At 37.3% G+C, this 27,835-nt stretch overlaps 1 protein-coding gene and 1 pseudogene across 1 annotated transcript; both read left to right on the forward strand.

The window, feature by feature from the left end:
• The first annotated feature begins 7,313 nt into the window (after positions 1–7,313).
• LOC115661749 (receptor-like protein 15) lies at positions 7,314–13,108 on the forward strand. Its single transcript, XM_030583954.2, has 4 exons — positions 7,314–7,608; positions 8,853–8,984; positions 9,055–9,189; positions 10,798–13,108. The coding sequence occupies exons 1-4, from the start codon at positions 7,314–7,316 to the stop codon at positions 12,966–12,968; spliced, it is 2,733 nt and encodes a 910-aa protein (XP_030439814.2). The 3' UTR covers positions 12,969–13,108.
• A 3,598-nt stretch (positions 13,109–16,706) lies between these two features.
• Positions 16,707–27,431, forward strand: LOC130134649 (receptor-like protein 13; annotated as a pseudogene).
• Positions 27,432–27,835: the final 404 nt, after the last annotated feature.

Here is a 27,835-nt window from a genome sequence, read left to right on the forward strand (position 1 = left end):
GTCATTAACATCGAGTGCTGTATTTACAAGCAAATTTAGACCTCGCAGGAAATTAGATGTGGATTTACAAAAAGTGGAAGAAAAAAGAACTTCTATCATATCTCTCTTTCCATCAACTCACTTTAACCTTGAAAAGGAAATTAGACATGAATTTACCAACAAAAAAAAAAGAAGGAAGGAAAGAAACTTCCAATTCATTGACTATCAATGGATGAATTACTAAATAACGAAAATACAATTATAATATATATACGTTGAATTATTTTACGGTGTTTCGTATGAATTTTCTCAAATGACTCGAGCATTTTGATCTAGTCGTTAACATTACTAGATAAAGTTATTTCACATTTAAGAAAATTCCAATAAGTTTTTCAAATCCGCGTAGGGACAAGGGTCCAGCCGCCCTTGCATTGACCGACTTTCGGAATATTGGCCAAGTGCTTTATGAGAAAAAGAAGTAATTAGTCTAGCGTTTTGTGGGGGGCAAAGAGGCAAAATCTCATCTAAGATTAGATAGAGATGGAAAGAGAAATTGAGGGACTGGACCTAACTTTCTTTTCAATCGTCCTCATATTGCTTTTGGATTAAAGAAACATAAATTTAGTCAAGGTCTTGCCACCTACTTTCTACAATGGACATCCTTGTCAAAAAGGTAAGTGGAAACTGACGGGGTGCTTGGAAGGAGAGACGCGGGGAGTTGCAAATCCTTCACCATGGAAAGTCATTAAGATATTTACCAACAAATCTAGCCCTCGAAGGAAACTAGACGGGAATTTGCAAAAAGTGGAAGGAAAAAGAACTCTCATCATATCTCTCCTTCGATCAACTCAAATTAACCCTTAAAAGGGAATTAGACGTGAATTTACACACAAAAAAAAATAGAATGAAAGAAACTTCCAATTCAGTGACTATTGAATGAATAGAAATTTCTGTGTTTGGAATTTACGGCAATGAACGGCGTATAATCCAGCGATTCCGAAGACGGCGCCAGATTTAGCTCCATTGAAGAAAGGCGAGGTGAGGCTGAACAACAATGCATATGGGTGATGGCTTCCGAGGGCCTATCGAATGGTGTTCAAGGTGGCCACTTCGATTTTCCGTGCATTATTGAGGTTACTGATTCTGCTCAGAAAGTGTTTGGCGAATTGTCCGAGAGAGGAGAAACGAGAGTAACGACACTTCTAACTTCGATTACTTGTTATCTCAACAATAAGCAATACTCTTCTCAATTCAACTATACTGAATAATCTGAGCAGAAGGGTCATCGTTACGGGTCCTCGCCAAAATTTTCTTCTCAAGCGGATGAGGTTCTCCCGCTAGATTCTGCTGATTAGCTGAACTCTTCAAATTACTGGAGATGCGCTCTTGCACATACCAGAGAGGTGTTTAAGGCATACGAGGAATTGGAAATTCCAACTGGAGTTACTGAGACTCCATAGGTTGAGAGGCTGGTTCTTGTATATTAAAACCAGCTGGTTAAAGGAATACATCTTTCTAAAAATAGTTATTTGTATTGGTTAGAAAAACTAATTAACGGAATATATTTTTATCCTCAATAATAATCTTTACCTTAACATTTTGGTTAATGATAAAAGTATTTCTCATTAATTCATTTTTGCAAGCGATAGAAGTGAATATTTTGAGAAATATTTCAAATTGGTGATTTTCCGTGAAATAAACGCATCTAAAAATTGAAGGATTTTTTTTTTATCATTTCTTCTCCTTTCACTGAGGGTTTTTCCTTTCATCGCTTTCTCTCTCCAAAATATCTTGAAAACCTGAATTGGCCCGACCAAACCGAAAAGTGGAAATTAAAAATTATTTTGTGATGCTAAAAAAAATAAAAAAATGATAAGAATTGCAAAATTATTTGAATTGCAAAAGCACTCAAAGGCAATCTGATGGTCCTTGATCAAGAAACTGCCATCTGGAATTTGGGAACAAATGAGAAACAAAATTACGATTACTATAATAAAATACGTCAAGTTTTGAAGGTTGATATGGGAGACATGCACAAAAGCATGGCACCAATAATTTCCACGTATCTCATCTGATGTCTCGTGGGGAGAAGCTCGATCATTTTGGGATGTGCTTCGAGTATGTGTGGATGAGAGAGAGAGTGAGCTGAGAGAAGAGGCTGATCAAATCCAAATAGATAATTACAAGCACAAAGGAATCTGAGAGAGGAGACGAGGGGTCGATAGTGAGTTAAGATGGAGATATGTGGGAGCTGCAGATTCTTCACAATGGAAAGTCATTAACATCGAGTGCTGTATTTACAAGCAAATTTAGACCTCGCAGGAAATTAGATGTGGATTTACAAAAAGTGGAAGAAAAAAGAACTTCCATCATATCTCTCTTTCCATCAACTCACTTTAACCTTGAAAAGGAAATTAGACATGAATTTACCAACAACAAAAAAAAAAGAAGGAAAGAAACTTTCAATTCATTGACTATCAATGGATGAATTACTAAATTACGAAAATACAATTATAATATATATACATTAAATTATTTTATGGTGTTTCGAATGAATTTCCTCAAATGACTCAAGCATTTTGATTTAATCGTTAACATTACCAAATAAAGTTATCTCACATTTAATAAAATTCCAATCAGTTTTTCAAATCCGCGTAGGGACAAGGGTCCAGCCGCCCTTGCATTGACCGACTTTCGGAATATTGGCCAAGTGCTTTATGAGAAAAAGAAGTAATTAGTCTAGCGTTTTGTCGGGGGCAAAGAGGCAAAATCTCATTTAAGATTAGATCGAGATGGAAAGAGAAATTGAGGGACTGGACCCAACTTTCTTTTCCATCATCCTCATATTGCTTTTTGGATTAAACAAACATAAAGTTTAGTCATGGTCTTGCCACTTACTTTCCATAATGGACATCCCGGTCAAAAAGGTGAGTGGAAACTGACGGGGGTGCTTGGAAGGAGGGACGCGGGGGCTGCAGATCCTTCACCATGGAAAGTCATTAACATCAACCACTATCTTTAAGATATTTACCAACAAATCTAGCACTTGAAGGAAACTAGACGTGAATTTGCAGAAAGTGGAAGGAAAAAGAGCTTCCATGATATCTCTCCTTTGATCAATCAAATTAACCCTTAAAGGGAATTAGATGTGAATTTGCACAAAAATAAATGGAAGGAAAGAAACTTCCAATTCAGTGACTATTGAATAAATAGAAACTTCTTTGTGTTTGGAATTTACGGCCAATGAACGGAGTATAATCCAGTGATGCTGAAGATGGTGCCAGATTTTGCACCATTGGAGAAAGGCGAAAGCATGGCTGAACAACAATGCATATGGGTGACGGATTCCGAGGGCCTGCCGAATGGTTTTCGAGGCGGCCACTTCGATTTTGTCACAAACTATTGAGGCTAATGATTCTGCTAAGAAAGTGTTCGACGAATTGTCCAAGAGAGGAGAAATGAGAGTAACAGCGCTTCTAACTTCGATTACTTGTTATGTCTAAAATAAGCAATACTCTTCTCTGTTATGACTATATTGAATAATTTGAGGTGAAGAGTCATTGTTACGGATGAGGTTCTTCTGCTAGAATCTGCTTCGCTGAGTCTTTAAATTGCTGGAGACATGCTCTTGCACATGCCAGAGGTGTTAAGGCATATAAGGAATTTGTATATCGAAACCAGCTGGTGACTCCATATTGGTTTGTTTCACAGATATGAAGTCTCCTCCATTGGTAGTGGAGGACCAAGTCCAGGAAGGTCAGTGCGTGAACAGAAAGCTTTGTGCATAATGAGTCTACACATAATAAATCTCATATCTCTACTCAGTTAAATACATAAAGTTCCCAATTCTATACCCTCAAGACTCCTCAAAAGAAATTTAAGCAAAAAAAAAGGATAAATAATTTATATAACTGGACAACCAGTTTTTACCATGAAATATGTCTATTAACCTTCAGAAAATGAGTTCACCTAATGATAATAACAAACATACGATCTACGAAATTGAGAGATCATGAATATTACTTGGACTTAGCCTTTAGTCAGTTGGACCACATATAAGGGTAAAGGTCTTCGATGGCAACGATGGCCTTTCCTTTTCATGGAGTCCTTTTCAAGGTCAACACAAGTCCAACTGTACTTTCCACTTTTGACTTCTTTGGCCGACTGCACTAACGGGGAAATATAATTTTGTGTGCCCCTCGCTTTTATTCTTGGCCGTCTTCAACTACAGAAAATCAAATTTCCATATATTTATTTTCGAACTTTAACGTACCAAGTAATTTAATTAAGATCGTTTATTTAATATGCTCAAATTCAAAATATATTTTAATAGGTACACCACAACTAGGCTCTAAATTAATATATCTTACATTGATCAAGTAGTCGTGATTTGGAGCCTAGTGAGATATAAAGATGTTGCTCCGGAGACCGAATAAGTACTCCAAAAGCCATAACAAGTCAAAATTAATGGGGGCTTTAAGCCTTAACAAAAAAATTCATGACGACTAAATCACAGAAAATGACGTCAGTGGGTTCCTTAATTTAAGAATGTCATAGGGCTCTCGCCTAGCTTTAGAGATTGTATTTGTAGGATTAACTCCACGTTAACCTATAGACATTTATTTTATTTTATTTGTTTTGCTGTCTCAAGAGACAAATGCTTCATAGTGGTACTGATAATGTCAAGAAAAAGTTATTATGGATGTATCATGTCCTCTCAATCCCCTGTATGCCAAAACCGCCTCATTTAGTAAAATGACACAATTGCCCTTAATCATTTAACTAAATTGTAAAATGCATTAGACCATGTCGTAATAAAATCACTATTACATTCCCCAATGCGGATAAAAGATAAAAATTAATTAAAGCATAACTTTGCATAAATAAATTAAAATGACGGTTAAATTTAATTCGTTTTGAATTGACAAAAAGAAGAACAACAACAAGAAGAAGAGAGAGCAGGAAGTAAATTCACAGCCTCTATCTTTCAGCCAAACAAAAAAGTCCCAACACCTAGCCCAGCTTCTCGATTTTGATCATTCAAAAAATAAAATAAAAACGTGAAGCAGACTGCAGTGAAAGCACTCAAAGGCAATGATATCATTTTTCTTTTTCTTTTTTTCTAAAAATTGGAGGAAATACGTGGAATTACGTTTGTAGCCCGGAAAGAGCTTTATCGGTTCCTTCGTGCCTTATACAAAAATCGAACCAACCTAGAATTAACACGAAGTCTTTTTTTTTTGAACCCAGGTATCCTGCAGCTTGGCGCGCACCTCGACTATTCCTCGGAGGAGACTAGCACAGTAACCCACCGCCATGGCCCCCCACTTATTTAACAGGAAGTCTTTCATCTTCAGTTTAGCTAAAAAATTTGTCTCAACGGTCGAGCTCGACGAAGCTCTTCGTGGCCATGGCTGCAAGCTTGACGAAGCTTTCACAGCCATGGTGAAGCTCAATTGGCCATGACTGCAAGCTTGAAAAATGTTTGACAGCCGGAGTGCCCATGGTCGAGCTTGATAAAACTCGAGCAAGCTGTGGCCCATGGCTAGTAGCTCGAAGAAGCTTGAGTGGCCATGGCTGCGAGCTCAACGAAACTCCAATGGCCATGGTTGCCAACTTGAAGAAGCCTAGAAGCTGAAGCGACGATGGTTGCAAGCTCGACGAAACTCGAGTAGCCATGGCTGAAAGCTTGAAGAAGCCTGAGAGTTGGTAGTTATGGCCGAGCTCCACGAAACTCGGGCGACAAGGTTTTGCCTCTTTTTCCCCCTTAAATTCTTATTTATTTTTTATTTTTTTAAATTTTTATCCTTTTTCCTTTTATCCTATTTTATTTTTTTTTAAAAATCTTGTTATCCTTTTTTCTATTAAATTTTCAAGTATTTTTTTAAAGTAACGCTTGGTGGAAGCCATATCGACATCATTTGTATTTAAAAAGTAATAGAACAAAGGTCACGTCCATATTTTCCGTTAATTAAATTAGATAGAGTTAATTGAAGGATTTAATTACACAAATTTAACAAATTTTAAAATTTAATTGTATATTTTGAAAATTTAGGGATTTGGTTGCACTTTCTAGTGCACTTATTCCTATTTGTAGATTAGATTTCCAAATACGTTTGCACATGGGCCTGGAACATATAAAATTAATGCATTTGACTAATAAATCAAGTGATTCAATATAGGACCCACAAAATGTAACGGATCACATCCATCAAGCGGATGTCTACACAATAAACTAAATAAATTTCCACATACGTTGTTGCGGTCCATCGTTATCATTGAACATTCAATTTCCACGAAAAACTTGATTGGTTTTATGCGGTGCCTACCTTCTTCTCTTTCACTATCATGTCTTTAATTCTCAACTAATTTGAAAAATGGTTTGCATACTTTTCCTTGGAAAATTTCTGGGTCATGACAAGCTTTAATGACCGCGTGAGAGGATAAGATGTGTCTCATCTTTGAGTTGAAGAGGTCCCCAGCAGAAAATTAAAGTGTCCTCCATTTGTACTGAACATGTGCATGTGGACTTGGGAGGTGTCGATGTTGGAGGGAAGTGGAAGTTCTTTAAATCTGCCTTAAACGACCCGAATGGGTCTGCTTCTGTCGTGGATTCTTGCAACACCAACAAGATATCCGTGTATCATACGAGTTTAAGACTATGTTTTACTCTAAAATATTGACAATTAATCAATTTTGCATTCATTGATATTTCAAGTTAAATATAAGATATATTGAACGTTGATCAGAATTGTTTTGATCACATTATCAAATTGAACGAAGAAGTTGTCTTATTTTTTCTTCAATGAGTCCAAACAATTACCAGTTTATGTGATAGCTCTTGGCAAAATAATATTTATACTAAAAATTAATAACATCAAGTTTTTGTTATTTATCTCTCGTTTTTTAGAAACGATACTTGGGGAACGCATATTTCCTCTATAACTTTGGTGAAATCACTAGTGACTTTTTTTTGTCGATCTGCTTATAATCATTTTTATAATCAATTTATAACATTCATCTTACAATTTTCATCTCTCTTTTGGAGAAGTTCTGGGTTAAGTCAACGGCGATAATTACGTGTTCCGTGGAATTGGCCGCAGTAGACTTTGAGTTTACCGATGGTTTTTTTTGGTGGAGTTGGCCCAACCATAATAATCACTCAAAAGGGATAGACTCCGCATGTATAAATGAAGTGGATGACCCTCGTGAGTTTGCACATGGTGAAGCAGAAGAAACAGATAAACGCACAAAATACCATTATAAATATGAAGTGTCTTTCATTGGGTATGTGGACTTGGGTGCTATTGGTATTGATGGGAAGTGGAAGAAGCATGGGGTGCTCGGAAGAAGAGAGGAATGCACTGCTCATGATTAAGGCCGCCTTCAACCACCCGAATGGGTCTTCTCTTTCATCGTGGCGTGATGGCAACGGTGACTGCTGCGGCTGGGAACGCGTGGAGTGCGACAACATCACTTTGCGGGTGACTGAACTAGATCTGAGCTGGATACGCCCGCAGGCATTGGGAAAGGACTATTGGGAATTGCCTGGGCTGGTTATTGACGCGTCTTTATTCCTTCCCCTGGAGGAAATTCAAGTGTTGGATTTAAGTGTGAATTCTCTCTCAGGTGAATCTCTCTCTCTCTCTCTCTCTCGCAGGTATTTGTTCCTTTTGTCTTTTTTCAATTATGTCTCTATGTAATCGTTTACTTACCGTTTCTGAATAATGTAAAAATGTCATACGTGGGTGCTCCAAACAACAAAGTGGATTAAGTGAATTAATGACAAACACATGATTGCACAAATGATGCAATTCTTAAAGTAGTTGATTGCACATATCATAAAATAATTATTAGACTCATCTCCACAATCAGGATAGGTACGAAGAGCTAAACTCGAATCAGCTCAGTAGGCAATGATTTACCAAATGCGGACTTTTCTACCATCATAAAGAGTCTGACTTGTTTGCATTTTGAACCCCAACAAAGTTGACTTGAAGGGCACTTGTTTGGAAGTGGACTAAAATCTACTTAATACTTTTATTTGTGACTTCCTCTCAAGATTCAAAATAAGTAAAAAGAAAATCAAGTTCCATCAGATTATGAAAGAACTATATATAATTCTACGTACTAATATTTACATGTTTGGAAATGTTTTGAGTGTTTCATGATAATTAAAAGTCAAATTGTGAAGGTGATAAGGTTTGCAAAAAATAAAAAATTAAAAGTAAAAATCACGAAAAGTAGATTGATAGAGGGGATTAATTTAGAGGGAAGAGAAAGGATCTTAAAGGTAGTGTAGGGTTTGGATATAGGGAAAGAAAGGGACAGGAAAAGAAAGAGTAGAAGATATTAGGAGGAATTATGTATAGTCATGTGTCTTTTAAATCCCTCATATAAATGGATTTGGAGGGACTAAGGGGGACCAATACTTTCATCAAACATCATTTTTCTTTCCCACATATACCTTCGATGCATTTCAAATTGTAAATACATAATTAATTATATATATAAAAGTACAATAAGGTGATAATGCATCATTTCTTTTCTTTTCTCTCTAGATCATTCCTTTTTCTAGTATCCAAACAATAAAATGAGGGTACATTTTCTCAGCTCTACTAGTGTTAGTTAACTACATATGATCGACATTGTTAAGGGTATAAGTTACTTGTTTATTAAATTGGTTTACAAATTCATGTGACAGAGACCTTTTTTATGCTCGAATAATTCGAACCAGCTGGTTTCTACTTATAAACCAATTCTCCTCATCATGATCATATAATTATTATCAATAAATTTAAGGTAGTTAGACATCTGATATCTGTAGAGAATTAATTAACTATTAGGATATGTATGAGTCTTTTCTTAACCAGATTTAAAAGGAACTCTACACCTGAGGAAATTGAAGAGGCTAGATCTATCTATCAATCAACTACAACGAGTCCCCTCACTGTACAAGCAAACTTCAGTGGATGCCCAAAATTTATCTTCCAATCAGCTTGAAGGTACATGTAAAATAGAAGACCATGCCTTGATATATAAAGTTCGATTTTGAGAACCTTTTGTTAATCACAGGTATGAATCTGGAGGCACTGGATCTTTCTGATAACAAATTGGTGAATGATGCCCTCGTGGACATTGCGAGGATAACATCTCTTAAGGCCTTAAGCATCTATTATTGTGGACTGAATGCTTCGAAGTTGCTGGAAGGTACTTCTCTGAAAATGCTTTCATTATCACTTTCTTAAGAGAAAATTAGATAAGATTATCTTGAATATAGAAGGCATGACTGCATTATATTCGACATCCTCTGGATCATATTTTGGCTGCACATTTTCTTCAAATAACTTAGCGCCAACAACTTGCATCTAAGTAAATGATATCATTTACTTGTTTGCCTTATGCTTGAAGTGGGAAGGATTTAGTTAAATGTCTATGGAAGCCATAAATAAACCCATGTCATGCTCAATTTCTTTATTGTGGGATCATGATTTCGGTGATCATAAAAAGTTTGGTCTTTTTCAATTTAATCCCTGATCTTTAAATATTGAAGTTTAGGCTCCATGCTTTTACTTTTGTGAAACTTTTTTACTAGCCAATCTGAAGAATAGTGTGATAACATAACATATACAAGGAGTTATTGCTTAGAAGATAAATATAGTCAAAATAACAATATACCAGAGGGGTTCAAATATTGTGCCGGAATCATAATAAAATTAAATGCAAAAGTTAATCGGGAATCAAAATCCAAAAAATCCTTACAGTTTACATATTAAACCACAATGGTGGTCAAAATTCAGGGATTGCAAGTGCTAATAAATTCAACTAGGCCATCAATATTATATAAGAAACTGAAAATTCGTATCAGTAAATTAAGATGCATAAAATCAAACAAAGAAAGCATTTCTTATAATGGATAAATTAATTTATTTGAAAAATGTTTTTTTTTCCATTAAGGTAAACAATGTATAGAATAGAATAAATAATTATAATATTAAAAACTCATTCGGCCTTAAAAAAACTCGGCATCTTCAACACCAATGTCCATTACTGACTCCGCCCACCGCGGCCCGCAGGCCCATCATCACCACGAAGCTCGGTCACCATTACCACCACTAGAAGACCTTACACGACCGTTGGTGTGAACTACGACGACCTGAGATCTAAAGTGTGTCCTCAATTTTGAGGCCGTGATGCTCAAAACTGAGGTCACGTGTCTCAAATCTAAGGCCCGGAGGGGGGAATGGACAAGCAACGAGGTGGCAGTGATGGACAGCAAACTGGGACGCGGTGGTGGAGGGCGGCGGGTTGCGGTGGTGAGTTGCGAGTCCAAATGATGTTTGGGGGGCCTCCACTGCTGACTTGGTAGGCATGTCAGCGAAAAGATCATAGTGATCTCGCGCTGCACTAAATGGAGGATCCCGTTGCATTGTTTTTGAAAAGTACATAATTAAACTGGAAAAAAAAATTCAGAAACTATAACGAAAATGGAGCAAAGGTTTGGAGGTTGCCCATGCAATTAACCCATAAATTTTAGGAATAATATCAACTTTAGTGTTCATTTCCAATCCAATTCAAAATTTGTCAACCTCCGGAAGTAATTAATTTAATGTGAAGAATAGTGGAAATGAAGCATCGTGGGGATGCGACTCCACTCCAAAGCTCCATCTTACCAATTTTTCTGTTTGTATTTTTGGATATTAGATTGCACGCTCTTTCTATCCTCCATTCTCGACACAAATCATGACCTTGAGTGTTTTAATCATACAAAGTTCAATTTAGTGACGATACTCATAGTTGTAGTGCTCCCTTCAACAGGCTTGTGCGGATTGAGAAACCTTGAAGAGTTGGAAATTACGGGTAATGGATTTTGGGGTCCTCTTCCTTCATGCTTCTGTAATATGACCTCACTTCGGGCGCTTGATGTTCAGAATAACCATTTTAGCGGGGCCATTCCTTCATCTCTCCTCTATAATCTCAAGTCACTCGAATATATTGCCTTTTCTGGAAATGCTTTTGAAGGCTCACTTTTGCTTGCTTCCCTGGCTAATAATTCTAACCTTGAAGAATTCCATCTCATGGACAATTATAATCGGCTGGTAGTAAATACAGAAGAGCCCACTTGGTTTCCTTCATTTCAACTATGGACGTTTAGTTTATCAAATTGTGTGCTCAACAAAGACGCAGGTGGCGTAATTCCTAGCTTTCTGAAAGAACAGTATAACTTGAGGGGTATTCAACTCAGCCACAATGGAATGACAGGAAATTTCCCAAGTTGGCTATTGGACAACAATGTAAATCTAGAACAGATCGTACTCAGAGGCAACAATTTGTCAGGTTCATTTTATTTGCCTTCCAATTCGAATCTTGTCAACTTACGGATTTTCGAAGTGTCTGCTAGTTTTATTGAAGGAGAGCTTCCATCTCAAATTGGTTGTATCCTCACGAATTTGGAATATTTGAACCTATCAAACAACTATTTAACAGGTGGAATCCCATCCTCAATGGGCAATATGCACAGGTTGTCCTTATTGGACTTGTCGAATAATGGCTTCACGGGAGAAATACCGGAGACCCTAGCTAGAAATTGTACGTCTCTTTCTATATTGAAACTGTCAAGCAACAATTTGCAAGGCCAAATGCTACCGAAGTATTCTAACTTGGCCAGCTTGGAAATTTTGTGTCTGGATGGCAATCGTTTCACAGGGGGCATATCGCCTGATATATTAAATAGCTCCTCGTTGCAAGCTTTGGATGTAAGTAGTAATTCCCTATCCGGAACACTTCCTAATTGGATTGGAGATATTCAACACTTGAGGGAGCTTATGCTATCAAGTAATTTATTGGGAGGTCCTTTACCGTTGAGCTTATGCAACTTACCATATCTCAATCTTTTAGACCTTTCAGGCAATAGCCTTGGGCCGAATATACCCCCTTGTGTCAATGTTACATTTATGAGGTTCTTGCATTTAGCAAATGACGCGCTTGTTGGGCATTTTCCTGAGTTTCTTTCAGGAGCTTCATCGATTGTCACGTTGGACCTACGACGTAATGCATTGTCAGGTGAGGTCCCCAGCTGGATCGGTTCACTTTGGAACTTGAAGTTTCTTCTACTACAGGGAAACAATTTTGAAGGTTCAATCCCTTTGGATTTATGTCTATTGAAAAATATGAGCATATTGGATCTTTCCAATAATAATCTTTCTGGAACAATTCCTTCTTGTTTGAAAGATTTGACATTTGGAAACGCTGAGATATCTAATGACGAATTTGCTACCTGGTTGGCTGGGATATCGTACATTGGCCCAGAATCTATTAGTAGATTTGGTTTATCTTTTCCGTATATTGACGCAGATGTTTATATGGAGAGATTAGAAGAAGTAAACTTCATGACAAAGAGTAGGCTGGAATCTTATAAGGGCAACATTTTAAAACTCATGTCGGGAATGGATCTCTCGCATAACAATTTGACGGGCTTTATTCCTCCAAAGGTTGGGTACTTAAGTGAACTTCGAGCGTTGAACCTGTCACACAATCATTTGGTGGGAACGATTCCAGAAACATTTTCCAATTTAAAGAACATAGAGAGCTTGGACCTGTCCTTCAACAGCTTAACCGGTCCCATCCCTCCGCAACTAATAGAGCTTTACACGCTGTCAGATTTTAGTGTGGCTCACAACAACTTGTCTGGTAGGACACCAAACCGAAAAAATCAATTTGGAACTTTTGGTGAAGCAAGTTATGAAGGTAACCATTTTCTTTGCGGAACACCATTAACCAGCTGTAATGACTCCAATCAGGGACAGAGGACACTACCACCTTTTAATCATACAAGGGAGGATGATTCTTGGAGAGAAGCATTCTTGTGGAGTTTTGCAGGATCATATGTGGTGGCGTTCCTTGGGGTGGTTCTTTTTCTCTATGTAAACTCTTACTATGAGTGTATGCTGTTCGAGCTTGTTCGTAAGCTTATCCCATCATTTCCCTAGTAGAGATTGTTCTTCTAATTATTTTGTGATAGAAAAATATGATGAAACGGTGGAGAACCTTTATTTAATAGGATTGTAAGCATTTGAGTCTTTATTAAGGATTGTGAACGCTTGACTCCTAGAGTGTTCATTTTGTATTTCTTGTCGTGATAATTTGAATACTATGAGATTTGATTTGGTTGTCAATTGAGAGGATTTTTACTTCACAACCAAAAAGAATCCAACATTAACAAATTTCTATAAATGTTACCCAAGACGTGAATTATTGGATGGCTGGGACCAGCAACATCATACCAACTAGGTTTTAGTGTCTCAAGACAAGATCCTACTAACTTAAAGGATTGGGTGCTGGGAATTGCTCCAATTTGACGATTAAGGCATGCATTGCAGTACAATTGCTCTGCAGCCTGAACCCACCTTTGTGCTCACTGCTTGATGAAGAATTATATCGAGAGAATTAAGCCTTATCCAACACTTAATGCAAAATTGCTTGGACTATAAGTTCGACTCTACCGGTAGAATTTTAGGGGCGACTTTCTTCTTCATGTATATCAGGATCAACGATTAAGCCGACGTTTCTTTTCCCATCACCTTAATGTTGTCTTCAACCTAAAACAACATAGAATATTTGTCAAGGGTCGACCCAGTCACACCCTTTATCTAGAAGAAATCTTGGTCGAGCTAAATTGATAGCCATCTGGAAGACACATAGCACAAAATGCTGAGCTACATATAATACAGATACTGAATCAGGCAATGAAGCAATGCAACAATTCGCCAAAAAAACATGAAGGACTCTTTGCTAGTGCTATGCATGTGGAGTTCAATGGTGCTGATATTGGCTATTGCAGAATAATGTGAATCTCGTCGAGTTAAAACTCCCCGGCACAACTTGTCGGGCCAACTTGTTGGGTGCTATTCATTTGCCCTCCAAATGAATCTTGTCTATATGGTGTTGGTTCAATGCTTCTGCCAAAATGATCGAACGAAGCTTCCATCTCAGATCGATTCGTTCCTTCCAAATTTGTAGTACCCAAACGTGTCATTGATAGGAGGTAGAATCCCTCCATCAATAGGTGATATGAAATTGTCGATGACCTTAGATGTGACATCCTCGATTCGGACCCTATTTTGGCAAGAGAAGTGGCTTAAATTGTCAATGCACTAATAGTAGGGTTAGACCATGAGTTGATTCAAGAATCGTACATGCGTCAATTATTCGATTATGAAGGGCAATTGAGGGTTGAAAAATGCGATCGACTAGAGTACTTGACCATGGAAAATAGCTCAACCATAAGCATTGATGTGGGACAACCTTATGATGTTACGGGTTAATCAGTGAAAGGTTAGGAATCGATTCAACGGAAGTATATATAGTTGGATTGTGGATGATTCCGCGCGGTCATTATACTAAATCTGAACAATCCTAAGCTAATTTCACAAAACCACGTGCCCCAGGTAAATAAGTCAATTCTGCACGATTACATGACAACCGATAATGATTTATGGATTGACGAGACTCGACTATGGATTGATTTATTAATCAACCATAAGTCACACTAGTGACACCCAAGAGGCCGTCTAACTAGAATAGACCGTATTAGGAGCACTTCCCATTGAAGTTTAGACACGAGTCTTGGTCCGGTTATAGGTTTTCGATTAAGGATAGTTCAGAGACTTTCCTTTCCGGGTTAGTCGAGGTAGATCTCGAGAATAGTTTTGGGCCCCGAAACTTTGGATAAAGGAATTATGGGGCCGAGATTTGGAAACCCACAAGGGAGTGGGCCGTGAAAAAGGCCAATGGGCCTCACGCCCAAGGCCAAAGCCCAATGGGCCCAAGGAAAGCCCATTAAGCCTTTTAAGCCAATTTCTCTTCCAATTGGGCCCGTTCAAGCCCAAGTTTGTTGGCCTAAGGCCTATTTGAGTTAAGCCCAAGCCCACATGTATAGTGTTCTAGCTTGCTTGGGAAGTTTGCTTGAAGCTTGCATAAAAAGCTTGCAATGAAACTTAAAAGGAGAAGTTGGCAAGAGGAACTTGAGGAGGAAGCTTCCTCTCATTTTCTCTCTCCCTCACACTTTTCGCTCCTCCCCCTCACATTCTCTCTCTCTCTCTCTCTCTCTCTCTCTCTCTCTCTCTCTCTCTCTCTCTCTCTCTCTCTCTCTCTCTCTCTCTCTCTCTCTTTCTTTTCCTTTTGGCCGCCGTTCACCACCCTTACCGCCCCCAAGCCATGCCGTGAGCCGCCCTTGCCGAGCCACCGCCGTGCGCCATCCACTGCCGCTCATAGCCGCCTGTCTAGCCCATCGCAGCTGCTGTCCAGCAGTCGCCCCAGCGAGACCCATTTTCATGCCGCCACCCCGTGCCGTTCCGGACTGAGCCACACGTAGCCCTCTCCGCCGCGGTCGCGCCCGTGTCGTCGAAATCGTTTTCGAGTGAGTTAACACTCTAATTCCTTGATTAGTACATTAAACTTGCTTAGGGTTAAATTAGACTAAGTTAATTATGCTTAGTGCTAATTAATGAGAGATTAGTTGATAAGCTATCGCGATAAGTGATAGGAGGAAGTGATAAGCTATCGCGATAGATGATAAGTGGACTTGATAGGTTATTGAAAAAATGTGATAAGCTATCGTCAAAGGGACGATAAGTTATCGGGTATTTGTTGATAAGTTATCATAAAAAAGGTGATAAGTTATTGTGGATTAGGTGATAAGCTATCACTAAAGGGGTGATAAGCTATAGAGAATTGGGTGATAAGCTATCACCAAAAGAGTGATAAGCTATCAGAAAATAGGTGATAAGCTATTGCTCAATAGGCGATAAGCTATCGGAGGAAGAGCGATAAGTTATCGATGGTAAGGTGATAAGTTGTGATTAGATGTGTTTTGTGCTTGAGTTATGTGTTGAGCTATGCATGTTCTATGTTGTCTAAGGCATGAATTGCCATGAAAAAGGATTGCTTTAGTTAAAGGACTTAGGTTGCTAGTTTAAAGAAAGGTTTTTATGGACATATAAGTGAAAACCCCGAGGTGTCGGGTTTAAATGTCCAATTTTATGAGTTAAATGGGGCAAGGATGTTTAAAAAGGAAGTCGTTCAAAGTTTGATGGGTTGATTGTGTGTATGTGATCACGTGTGAATTTATAACTAAATTTTTATGTGTGGAAGTTGCAGTAATTTGTTGCGTGAGCACGAACCACGTTTGCATTTAGCTAAATGCTGAGATATAAATGAGTTGTGTGGTTGTTATGCTCTCATGATCACATAATATCTTGATGCGTTTTACGTGGGGTTGAACCCGTCCTGATGCGTTTAACGAAGGGCGATGCCCGATTTATCGGATGCCGTCCGGGCCCGGCAGTTTCCGAGGGACGATGCTGAGTCGCGGTTGAGGACGGGCCGATACTCTTAATTGAATGCCGTCTGGGCGGGGGTTCCAAATGATACCGTGCCCGATGAAGCGGGACGATGCCCAGTTATACCGGAAGACCGCCAACCTGATACGAGTAACGCGGGTTGTGCCGTGGCCCTATGAGGTCGTAGTAATCGGAACACGCGTGAAAGAGTGTGGATGCATTGCGCCTGATTATAGGATGAAATTATGAGGGACGGTATGAAACGGGCCAAAACGGTTTCACTTTATAATCGGGAATCGTGTGAATGCTTTGTGCATGGGAAAACTGCTAGTGTTCTAATTGTATTATATACTTGTTGCATTATTATTGCACATGATGGTTTATAACATGCAGGGCGTGTGTGCCAAGGCAAGGTAAGAATGACTGCGATTATTTAATGGCACGTTTGTTTATGCTGGGCTGGGTAGCCTACTCATGCGTATAGTTAAGGCAAAGTAGGGGTCGCTTTGCTATTGATCTGTCGTCGATGTGTGGCTGAGTGTTTAGGTGCGCCCGAGGTGAGTTGACTTCCTAATCGAGGCTTAGGTCGTTAACTTACTGAGATTTATTTTACTCGTTGTTGTTAACCATTTTTCAGGTGCTCAGGTATGAGTATGCGTTGCGTTCCATGAGAACCAGCTGTTTTGAGGGGGATCACCTTTTGAGGTTATCCTCGTGGATAGAGAAGCTAGGTTAAACTCCTACCTTTTGTGGTTGTAATCAGGAAGGTCTGCATGGTGGACTTGTAATATATTAATCCCCGATGTACTTCTGATAATATATATAGATATGTTATACGTTTTCCTTACTATCCATGTTGTTGTTGCTCGGAGATGTTGTGCTTTCGCTTGCGTTTAGCTAAAAGATAAAATGAATGAGTCGGCGACGCGTCCTGGGACGTCGCAATTCCACGACCAAGGAAGGATGTTCGCGCGCTCGAGGGTTCGGGGCGTGACTTTAGACTTGTCGAATAATGGCTTCATGGGGAGATAGCCACTGGCCATAGGTTGTGTCTCACTATCTATACTAAAACTGTGTTGACACCTAAATTTTGATGACCCGTTAGTTATTAATTGAATAGAAAGTTAGGGATCGACCTTGACTCCTACAAAAACTATTAATTTAAATTTGCATATTAGTTGCATTTTTCATGCATTATTAATGTCACATAATTTGCATATTTAATGGATCGGCGGCAAATGGACTTAACAAATGATATTGAGAAGCATGTAAGATTCAGCCACATAAATTATTCTTTACATAGGGGCCGAAATTCATAAAGAGAGGAAGGTGCTGTCTCGACCTTCCCTCGAGTGAACCACCTAGGGTGTGACTGATGGATTACTAAGCTTATACCTAGTTCGGGCTCTTCCAAGCCCATACTAATTCACAACTTATGTTCAATTTCACCATGCAATTTAATCTTATTTCGGAGTCGCTACTAATCAGTTATTAATGGGTCGATTAGAAACCTGAGTGAAGTGTAGGATGGTACTTTACTTCTACGAATAAGAGATTTATGGATTCAGAAACTTGATTACGCTAGATAAAACTAATGCCCTTTCGGTATCTCTTCTATTTCCTTAAAAATCCAATTTCATAAGCTTATTGAGAACCCTAATGACCTTAAATGAAGAACCCGCTGCCGTCATTTTGTACCCAAAAAACTTTACTTCTTTCCTGGGTTTTGGGCTGTTTTAAGAAAACTCCTCAAGCCCATTAGCTGTAGATTTAATTATTTATGCATTTTACGTTAAGGCTTAAACCCCTCATTAACTTGGACTTGCTATGGTTCTAGGAGTACTTACTCATTAAGCTTTTCTTATAACAACACTTGAGAGATTTTTAAACTAGGGACTAGATGGAGTTTGTCCATCTAGCCAAATTAATAGAATCTAATGGGAATCCATCATTTTCCAAACATAGAACTACTCTTAGATTTACCCACATGAACTTGATTTATTCTTCGTAAGTTATCCATATCAAAAAAGCAATTCTTCAAATTCCACATTTGAGGCATCACGGTTCAATAAGCTAACGCGATTAGTATGCTTCTAGTTCTAATATTATGTCAACTACGTGACTAAATCATTGTGATCTCAGCAAATGTACCTGCTAGCCGCTAGGGCGTATATGCTTGGGCAATATAAACAAAAGTGGCAACAACTCATTTTAATATACTACTATGTCTAGTTTGAACCTACGTTAGCATAGAAGAAACAGGTGATCTGTTGAGAAGTGTCAAAGGTTCCTTCGTTTTATTGTTGTCGTTGTTGAAGACAACGTAACCCTACGAGCTAGCCATGTTTATAAAGACCTTAGAAATTTCACATCTCAAGAATTGTATGGCCTGAGGCTCACTTTCTCCTCTCCTTTATCTTTGGATTAATGACTCGCTTTAAACAAAATCAAGACGTGAGCTTAGTATATTGTATGAGGTTACTTCATTATATCACCCGACGAAATTGTTAAAACACAAGGAAGAAAAAAGTTGATGATTTGCGAAAAGTCGGTACCCTTTTTGAGGTTTAATGGGAAACACTTGCAACGAGTTCATTTCGTCTTAAACCAATATCAAGTGTCAAAAATCGCTTAATATAGTTTTTGTGAAGTGCTTATGCTATTTTTGGTGAACTGAACATGTTAATGGCAAAATTAACGCCCTAGTTTAAATCTTTCAAGTGTATTAAGAAAGCTTAACGAATAAGTACTCCTACAACCACAGCAAGTCCAATTTAATGGGGATTTAAGCCTTAACGTAAAATGCATAAATAATTAAATCTACAGCTAATGGGCTTGAGGAGTGTTCTGAAAACATCCTAAAACCCAGGAAAGAAGTGAAGTTTTTTTGGGTAAAGAATGACGTCAGTGGGTTCTTCATTTAAGAAGGTCATTAGGGCTCTCGATAAGCTTATGAAATTGGATTTGTAGGCTCCTTAACTCCACTTAAATCAGAATGTATGGCACACCAAAGTAATCAGCAAATGTTAGTTTTGAGCCGCTTTTGGAATTCTGATTATTCAAAATCTACAGATTCACTTTAACCTCGAACGGCATGTTTTTTTTTTTTGGGTGTTTTGCCGTCTCAACAGATAATGCTTCGTAGTGGTATTGATTTGTCAAGAAGAGATACTATGGATGTATCATGTCCTCTCAACTTCATAGTTGTATTGATTTGTAAAAGTATCACGACTAGGGAACGAGCCCCCATAAACCACATTTATACACACAATAAAGCACAGGGAGAGAGAGAGTTAGAGTAGGATGACCATATAGAAAAAGTTTAAAGTTATTCACTGTCCTCCTTTTTTCTTTATTTCTTCTATTTTATGCCGGACCAAGTTGTCAAAATTAAGAATATCATATTTTTTTTAACTTTAAATGGGTATTAACATGCATATTTAAAAAGCACTAATTTTGTCTTTTTAATTTTTTTTCACTGTATGTATTAACTTTCTCGAAGAGAGAATTTTCTAGAAAGCCTAGTTCTTTTGCACGTTGCCGAGCAAATTTATGAATTAATTGTCAAGAAAAATAAAAATAAAAATTGAACATCTACAACTTTTTGAGACAATCAAATATTCATAAAACTTTCATTTTTATTTTTGCATATCCTACCAAACTCTCTTTTCGTTAGTTATCTTTCATATTCACGTAATGAGATGATCATACGAAATAAAAAAAAAATCTCTCTAAAAGACATGTCATAATAAAATTGCCATTACATTCCCTAATACGGAAATTTGAAAAATAAAAATTAATTAAAGCATACATTTGCATAAATAAATTAAAATGATGCTTAAATTTAATTCGTTTTAAATTGACAAAAAGGACAACGACGACAAGGAAGACAAGGAGGAAGCAATTCCACAACCAATCAAAAAGTCCCAACCACCTAACCCAACCATGCGAGCTTAAGGAAGCCTGAAAGCTAAAGTGGCAACTGTTGCAAGCTCGACGAAACTCGAGAAGCCATGGCAAAATCTTGAAAAAGCACGGAAGTTGGTGGTCATGGCCAAGCTTGACGAGACTCGCGCAGCAAGGTTTTGCTTTTTTTTTTTTACTACATAAATTCTTAGCTTTTTATTTTTTTTAATGTTTATACTTTTTTCTTTTATCCTATCTTTATTTTTTAAAAATAATTATCCTTTTTCTTTTTAAATTTTCAAGTTTCTTCCTGATATGGTGCTTGATGGACGCCACATCGATGCCACGCTTTCGTAGGAAAGTAATAGAAAAAAAAGTCACGTTAGTATTTTTCGTTAGTGAAATTAGATAAAGTTAACTGAGGGATTTGATTACACCAATTTGATAAATTTTAAAACTTGATTGTATTTTTGAAAGTTTAAGGAGTTAATTGCACATTTGCGACAAGTTTACTGACGGATTTGATTACACCGATTTAACAAATTTTAAGATTTGGTCGCATGTTTTTTAAAGTTTAAAGATTTAATTGCATTTTTGCGACAAGTTTAAGACTTTTAGCGTACTTATTCTTATTTGTGGACAAGATTTAGAATAACTTTTGCACATGGACCCGGAACATATAAAATCAATGCCTTCTAACTAATAAATCAAGTGATTCAACATAGGACCCACATAATGTAACGGATCACATCCATTGAGCGCAAGCGATCTACGAACCTCACAATAAACTAAATAGATTTCCACATACGCTCCTGCATCTGCTGTTATTATTGAACATTTAATTTCCACGATGAACCTTGATTGGTTTTATGTCACAACGACTGAATTAACTGTGGTGTCTGCCTTCTCCTCTATCATTTTCGTGTCTTTAATTCTCAACTAACTTGAAAAATGCTTTGCATACTTTTCCTTGGAAAATTTCTGGGTCATGACAAGCATTAATGATCGCGTGGGAGGATGAGATGTGTTGCATCTTTGACTTGAAGAGGTTCCCCAGCAGAAAATTAAGTGTCGTCCAATTGTACTAAGCATGTGCAGGTGGACCTTTGGGTGGTGTCGATGTTAGAGGGAAGTGGAAGCTGAAGTGGAAGTTGTTTAAATCAGCCTTAAACAACCCGAATGGGTCTGCTTCTGTTGTGGCGTGGCGGTTAAAAAGATCCGTATAATACTAACAAGTAGTTTAAGACTATATATATTTTTTATATTATTCTTAAGTATTGATAGTTAACCGATTTTGCAGTCATTGATACTTCAAGTTAAATATAAGATATATTGAAATGTTGATCACTATTATGTTGATCACGTTAACAAATTGAACAGTTGTCTCATTTTTTCTTCAACGTGTCCAAACAAATACCAATTATGTGATATTTCTTAGTACAATAACACCTACACTAAAAATTTATCAGCATCAAGTCCTAGTTATTTATCTCATATTATTCAGAAACGATACTTGGGAACGTATTTTTTCCTTTATAACTTTAGTGAAATCACTCGTAACTTTTTTTGTCGATTTGCTAATAATCATTTTTTATCAATTTATAATATTAATTTTATTATTTTCATCTCTCTCTTTTGGAGAAGTTTTGGGTCAAGTCAATGGTGATAATCAAGTGTTCGGAAAAATTGGCTCCAGAAGACTTAAGTTTGCCCAACGAGAAAATCACTCGAAAGGGAAAGACTCTGCACATATAAATGAAGTAGACGACCCTCGTAAGTGTGCACATGGTGAGGCAGAAGAAACAGATAACCCACAAAACACCGTTATAAACTATGAAGTGTCTTTTATTGTGTTTGTGGACTTGGGTGTTGCTGGTATTGATGGGAAGTGGAAGCTTGGGTTGCTTGGAAGAAGAGAGGAATACACTTCTCAAGATTAAGGCCGCCTTCAACCACCCGAATGGGTCATCTCTTCGGTCTTGGCGAGACGGCGATGGTGACTGTTGCGACTGGCAAGGCGTCGCGTGCGATGACACCTCTTCACGAGTGACTCAACTATATTTGAACGGTACACGCCATGGGAAATTTGGAGTGCGCAATAAGGAAGCGCATTGGCCTTGGGTTATTGACACCTCTTTATTCCTTCCTCTGGAGGAACTTCAAGTGTTGGATTTAAGTGATAATTCTCTCTCGGGTGCATCTCTCTCTGTCGATTATTTGTTTCATTTTTTCCTTTTTCCAAATATGTTCAAACTAATCGTTTACTCACCGTGTTTGAATAATAAAGTATGTCATACAAGATTGCAGAAATGATGCAGTTCTTAAGGTATTTGATTGCACACATCATAAATTAATTAGGAGACTCGTCTCCACAACGAGGATTAGTCTGAAGAGCAAATATAAAATTAACTTAGTAAGCAATGATTTGCAAAAAGCCGACTTTTTTGCCATCATAGAGGTAAAGTCAAATGTCATGGGGAGCTCATGATTGAATGTTCTCTCACCTCTGCTAGAACCATGTCTAATAGATATTGGTAAGATTATAAGTAATTTGATTATGGACTTGGTTTACAAAGTCATGTGATGAGGACTTTTTTTATGCTTGGATATGTTGGACCAACTGGTTTCTGCCTATAAATGTATCCTCCTCATCATAATCATATAGTATTCTTGAAAAATTGAAGATAATTAGACACCTAATATATGAAGATAATAATTAATCATTGTACATGGATATTTCCATAATCAGATTTAAATGAACGATACACCTGAAGAAATTGAAGCAGCTAGATCTATCTTTCAATCACCTAGAACGAGTCCCCTCATTGTACAAGCAAACTTCAGTGAAGGCCCAAAATTTGTCTTCCAATCGGCTTGAAGGTACATGTAAAATAGAAGACCATGCCTTGATACATACCATCCGATATTGAGAACCTTTTGTCAATCACAAGTGTGAATCTGGAGGTGCTCGAGCTCTCTTTTAATAATTTGGTCAATGATGCCCTCGCGGAGATCATGAGGATAACATCTCTTAAGGCGTTAGCTATCATATATTGTGGATTGAATGCTTCGAAATTATTGGAAGGTACTTCTTTGAAGATCACTTATGTTTATCATTATTGGTAACCTATCACCTTTTTAGAATAAGATAAGGTAAGATTGTCTTGAGCATAAAAGGCATGACTGCATTATCTTCGACGTCCACCAGAGATCATATTTTGGCTGCACTTTTTCTTCAAATAACTTAACCCCAACGAGGGCTAAGTTAAATGTCTATGGAAGCCATAAGTAAACTGTGACTTATTGCTAAAAAGGTATGAATCGTCCAAAATAGCAATATAATAAAGGAGCCCAAATTTTGTAAAAGAATTATAACCAAATTAAAGGCAAGAGTTAATCAGAAATCAAAATCAAACAATATTTAAAGTTTACAGATTAATGGCCAAACTTTAGGGATTGCAAGTGTTATTAGTAGAATTATTGCGTTTCATAAATCTTTGATTTTTCATATGTTGTGAAATTTTGTTTGATTCTATTGATAGAAATATATCCAACATAGATTTTTTCCCTCTAAAATGGCCACATAGAATGAACAAGTTTTCAAATTATTCTTTTAGTATAACTATTTCATTCGTTTACTGTGTTACAATTTTTTATTTCTTCCTGCATGTCCAGTTTCTTCAACATTATCATTACCATTACTGTGTATATGATTCATCAATAGTAGTGCAATATTTTTCTTCATAAGTTTAGTAAATTTTAGCTAGGGGGATAGATTATCCATTTGATTGTCATGTTTGCAATACTATGTATATTACTTGATTTGACGTATCGTGATCCTTGAAGCCATCATATGGTGCATCTTTCCGTTTTTTATAATGCATACAAAGCATGATAACAAGATACTATTTCATAAATGGCTCCTAACTCCCAGAGTGAGGGCAATAGGGTTAGGCGGGAACGGAAGAACATTTCTCAAAACTCAAAAACTATAACAAATTGGTACATGGATACTAAGATATAGAAACATTAAAGACAGATAAGAATGAAGCAGAAAAGAGAAATGTGTAATACCTGTCTATTATGTATGTTATTGTATCTCAAAATGAAGAGTACATGAGTTTATTTATAGGCTTTATTATATGATTATTAAGGTAACATTTGCACAATCAAAGGAAGATATGGAGAATTTCCTAGACATATGCAACATTAAGAGATATGGAAAATAAAGGGAGATATCCTAAATATCTCTAACAGACACCATTTCTTTTTGAAAAAATTATTATGGTTTACCCCATATTGCAACCAATAAATATCATACTTTCTTGATATTTGGTTAAATTAACTACAAGTACTATGTTTACGTAAGTAGTTGGATTCATATACATTTGTAAGTCGGTAAAACTCCTACAAGGTTGAGCCACGAGGCACTCTCACGTGCAAGCTCACCCTATAATTTGTCTTTTATGGTCATTTTAGTAAATGTTTTATCCTAGCAAATCTCTAATTCCATGTCTGTAATTCTTATGCATACTCTCATAATAAGTTTCTAAGCGTTATATTGTCATATATTCTTATGCATAATTATCTAATAGAACAATGCATAGTTTGGTAAGAAAATGATTTTATATATGGGTAAAACTCACACGAGATTGAATTACGTGACACGCTCACTTAAGAGTTTTACCTAGTAATTTTTATGATCACTTCAGCAAATATTTAATCCTAGCAAATCTCTTATTCTACATGTCTAATTCTTATGCATATTTTGGTCATAAGTTCCCAACCAATATATTTTCATATATTCTTATGCATAACTCTCTAATAAAATTATACATACGTCGATAATATATGTTTAAGAATAATTGTTTATGTATGTATAGATTCTATACCGAAATACTCATATATTATATGATTAAAATAATTGTCTATGATGTAGTTTTGAAAGACTTCAACAATGTAGGGATACGTATCTCATATTTGCAGCGTTAAATACGACAGGCTTGTGCAGATTGAGGAACCTTGAAGAGTTAGATATTAGTAACAATGGATTTTGGGGTCCTCTTCCTTCATGCTTATGCAATATGACCTCACTCCTTGTGCTTGATGTTCAACATAACAACTTCTGCAAGGCCATTCCTTCATGTCTTCTCTATAATCTCAAGTCACTTGAATATATTGTATTTTCAGGAAATGCTTTTAAAGGCTCACTTTCTCTTGCTTCCCTAGCCAATAATTCTAACCTTGAGATATTCCACCTCCTCAACAACCACAATCATCTGGAAGTAAATGCAGAAGAGCCCACTTGGTTTCCTTCATTTCAACTGAAGGAGTTTGGTTTATCAAACTGTGTGCTCAACAAAGATGCAAAACTGTGTGCTCAACAAAGATGCAAATGATGTAATTCCCAGCTTTCTGAAAGAACAGTATGACTTGAGAAATGTTCAACTTAGCAACAATGAAATGATAGGAAATTTCCCAAATTGGCTATTGGACAACAATGTAAATCTTAAACTTTTCAAACTCACAGGCAACAATTTGTCGGGTGTTTTTCACTTGCCTTCCAGTTTTAATCTTGTCGGCTTGTTGTGGTTCGATGTGTCTGCAAATATTATTGAAGGGGAGCTTCCATCTTGGATTGGTTCTATACTCCCGAATTTGAGTTATTTGAACCTATCAAACAACTTATTGAAGGGTAGAATCCCTCCCTCAATGGGCAATATGAAGCAACTCGATATATTGAACTTGTCGGATAATGGCTTCACGGGAGAGATACCAGAGACACTGGCTAAAGATTGCACAAAACTCATGACATTGATATTGTCAGGCAACAATTTGCAAAGCAAAATGCTACCAAGATATTCTAACTTGACAAATTTGAGATATTTGCAATTGGATAGAAATCGTTTCACCGGGGACTTATCACCTGCTATATTAAATAGCTCATCCTTGCATATTTTGAATGTAAGTCATAATTTTCTATCCGGAACACTCCTCAATTGGATTGGAGATATTCAATACGTGAGAGGGCTTATGCTGTCAAGTAATTTATTAGGAGGTCCTTTACCGTTGAGCATCTGCAGCTTACATTATCTTGATCGTCTAGACCTTTCAAGTAACAACCTTGGGCCAAATATACCTCCATGTGCCAATGTCACAGTTATGAGGTTCCTGCATTTAACAAATGACACACTTGCTGGGCATTTTCCTGAGTTTCTTTCTAAAGCTTCATCTATAGTCACATTGGATCATAGACACAATGCATTGTCAGGTGAAGTTCCAAGTTGGATCGGTTCACTTTGGAACTTGAAGGTTCTTCTCCTGCAAGGAAACAATTTTGAAGGTTTAATTCCTCTGGATCTATGTCTGTTGAAAAATATGAGCATATTGGATCTCTCCAATAATAATCTTTCTGGAATAATTCCTTCTTGTTTGAAAGATTTGACATTTGGAAATGACGGGGAATCTACGAACGCATTTTCTACATCTTCTAGTTGGGTAGAGTACTGGGAACCATATGACTATAAGGGTAGATTCTTAATGATGTTTTCGTATAGGGAAGCCGATGCATCTGGCTTGACGGATGGATTAGATGAAGTAAACTTCATGACAAAGAGTAGGTTGGAATCTTATAAGGGCAACATTTTAAAACTCATGTCAGGAATGGATCTCTCGCAGAACAATTTGACGGGCTTTATTCCTTCGGAGGTCAGCTACTTGAGTGAACTTCGAGCATTGAACCTGTCACACAATCATTTGATAGGACCGATCTCGGAAACGTTTTCCAATTTAAAGAACATAGAGAGCTTGGACCTATCCTACAACAACTTAACTGGTTCAATCCCTCCACAACAAACAGAGCTCTACGTGCTGTCAAATTTTAGGGTGGCTCACAACAACTTGTTAGGTAGGATAGCAGAACCAAAAAGTCAATTTGGAACTTTTGGTGAAGCAAGTTATGAAGGTAACCCTCTTCTTTGTGGACCACCATGAACAAACTGTGATGCCTCAAATCAAGGACGAGGGACACTGCCATCTTTTAATCATACCAAGGAAGATGATTCCTGGAGAGAAGCCTTCTTGTGGAGTTTTGCAAGATATGTGGTGGCGTTCTTTGGGGTGGTTCTTTTTCTCTACCCAAACTCGTACTATCAGTATGTGCTATTAGGTCTTGTTCGTAAGCTTATCCCATCATTTCCCCAGTAAAGATTGTTCTTCTAAGCATTTTTTGCTGGAAAAATGCGATGAAACAGTGGAGAACCTTGGTTTAATAGGATTATAAGCATTTGAGTCTTGATTATGCACTTTGAACGTTTGACTGAATGTTCGTATTGTATTCGTTGTCCTGATAATTTGAAAATTAGGGGATTTGATTTGGTTGAGAATTGAAAGAGAATAGTTTATTCACCATCAAAAGGAATCCAGCATTCACAATTTTTTGTAAACGTTACATGAAAGGTGAATTATCTTAGGGCTGCAACCAACAACATCAAACCGATCGGGTTTTAACGTCTCAAGAATCCTACTAACATAAAGGATTTGGCGCTGGGAATGGCTCCAAATTGATGATAAGGCATGGATTGCAGGACTGCTCCTCTGCAGCCTGAGCC

This window comes from Syzygium oleosum, unplaced genomic scaffold (assembly GCF_021117445.2).
Source record: "Syzygium oleosum isolate NSW1041296 unplaced genomic scaffold, Sole_v2.1 Sole_v2.42, whole genome shotgun sequence".
Taxonomy (NCBI): domain Eukaryota; kingdom Viridiplantae; phylum Streptophyta; class Magnoliopsida; order Myrtales; family Myrtaceae; genus Syzygium; species Syzygium oleosum.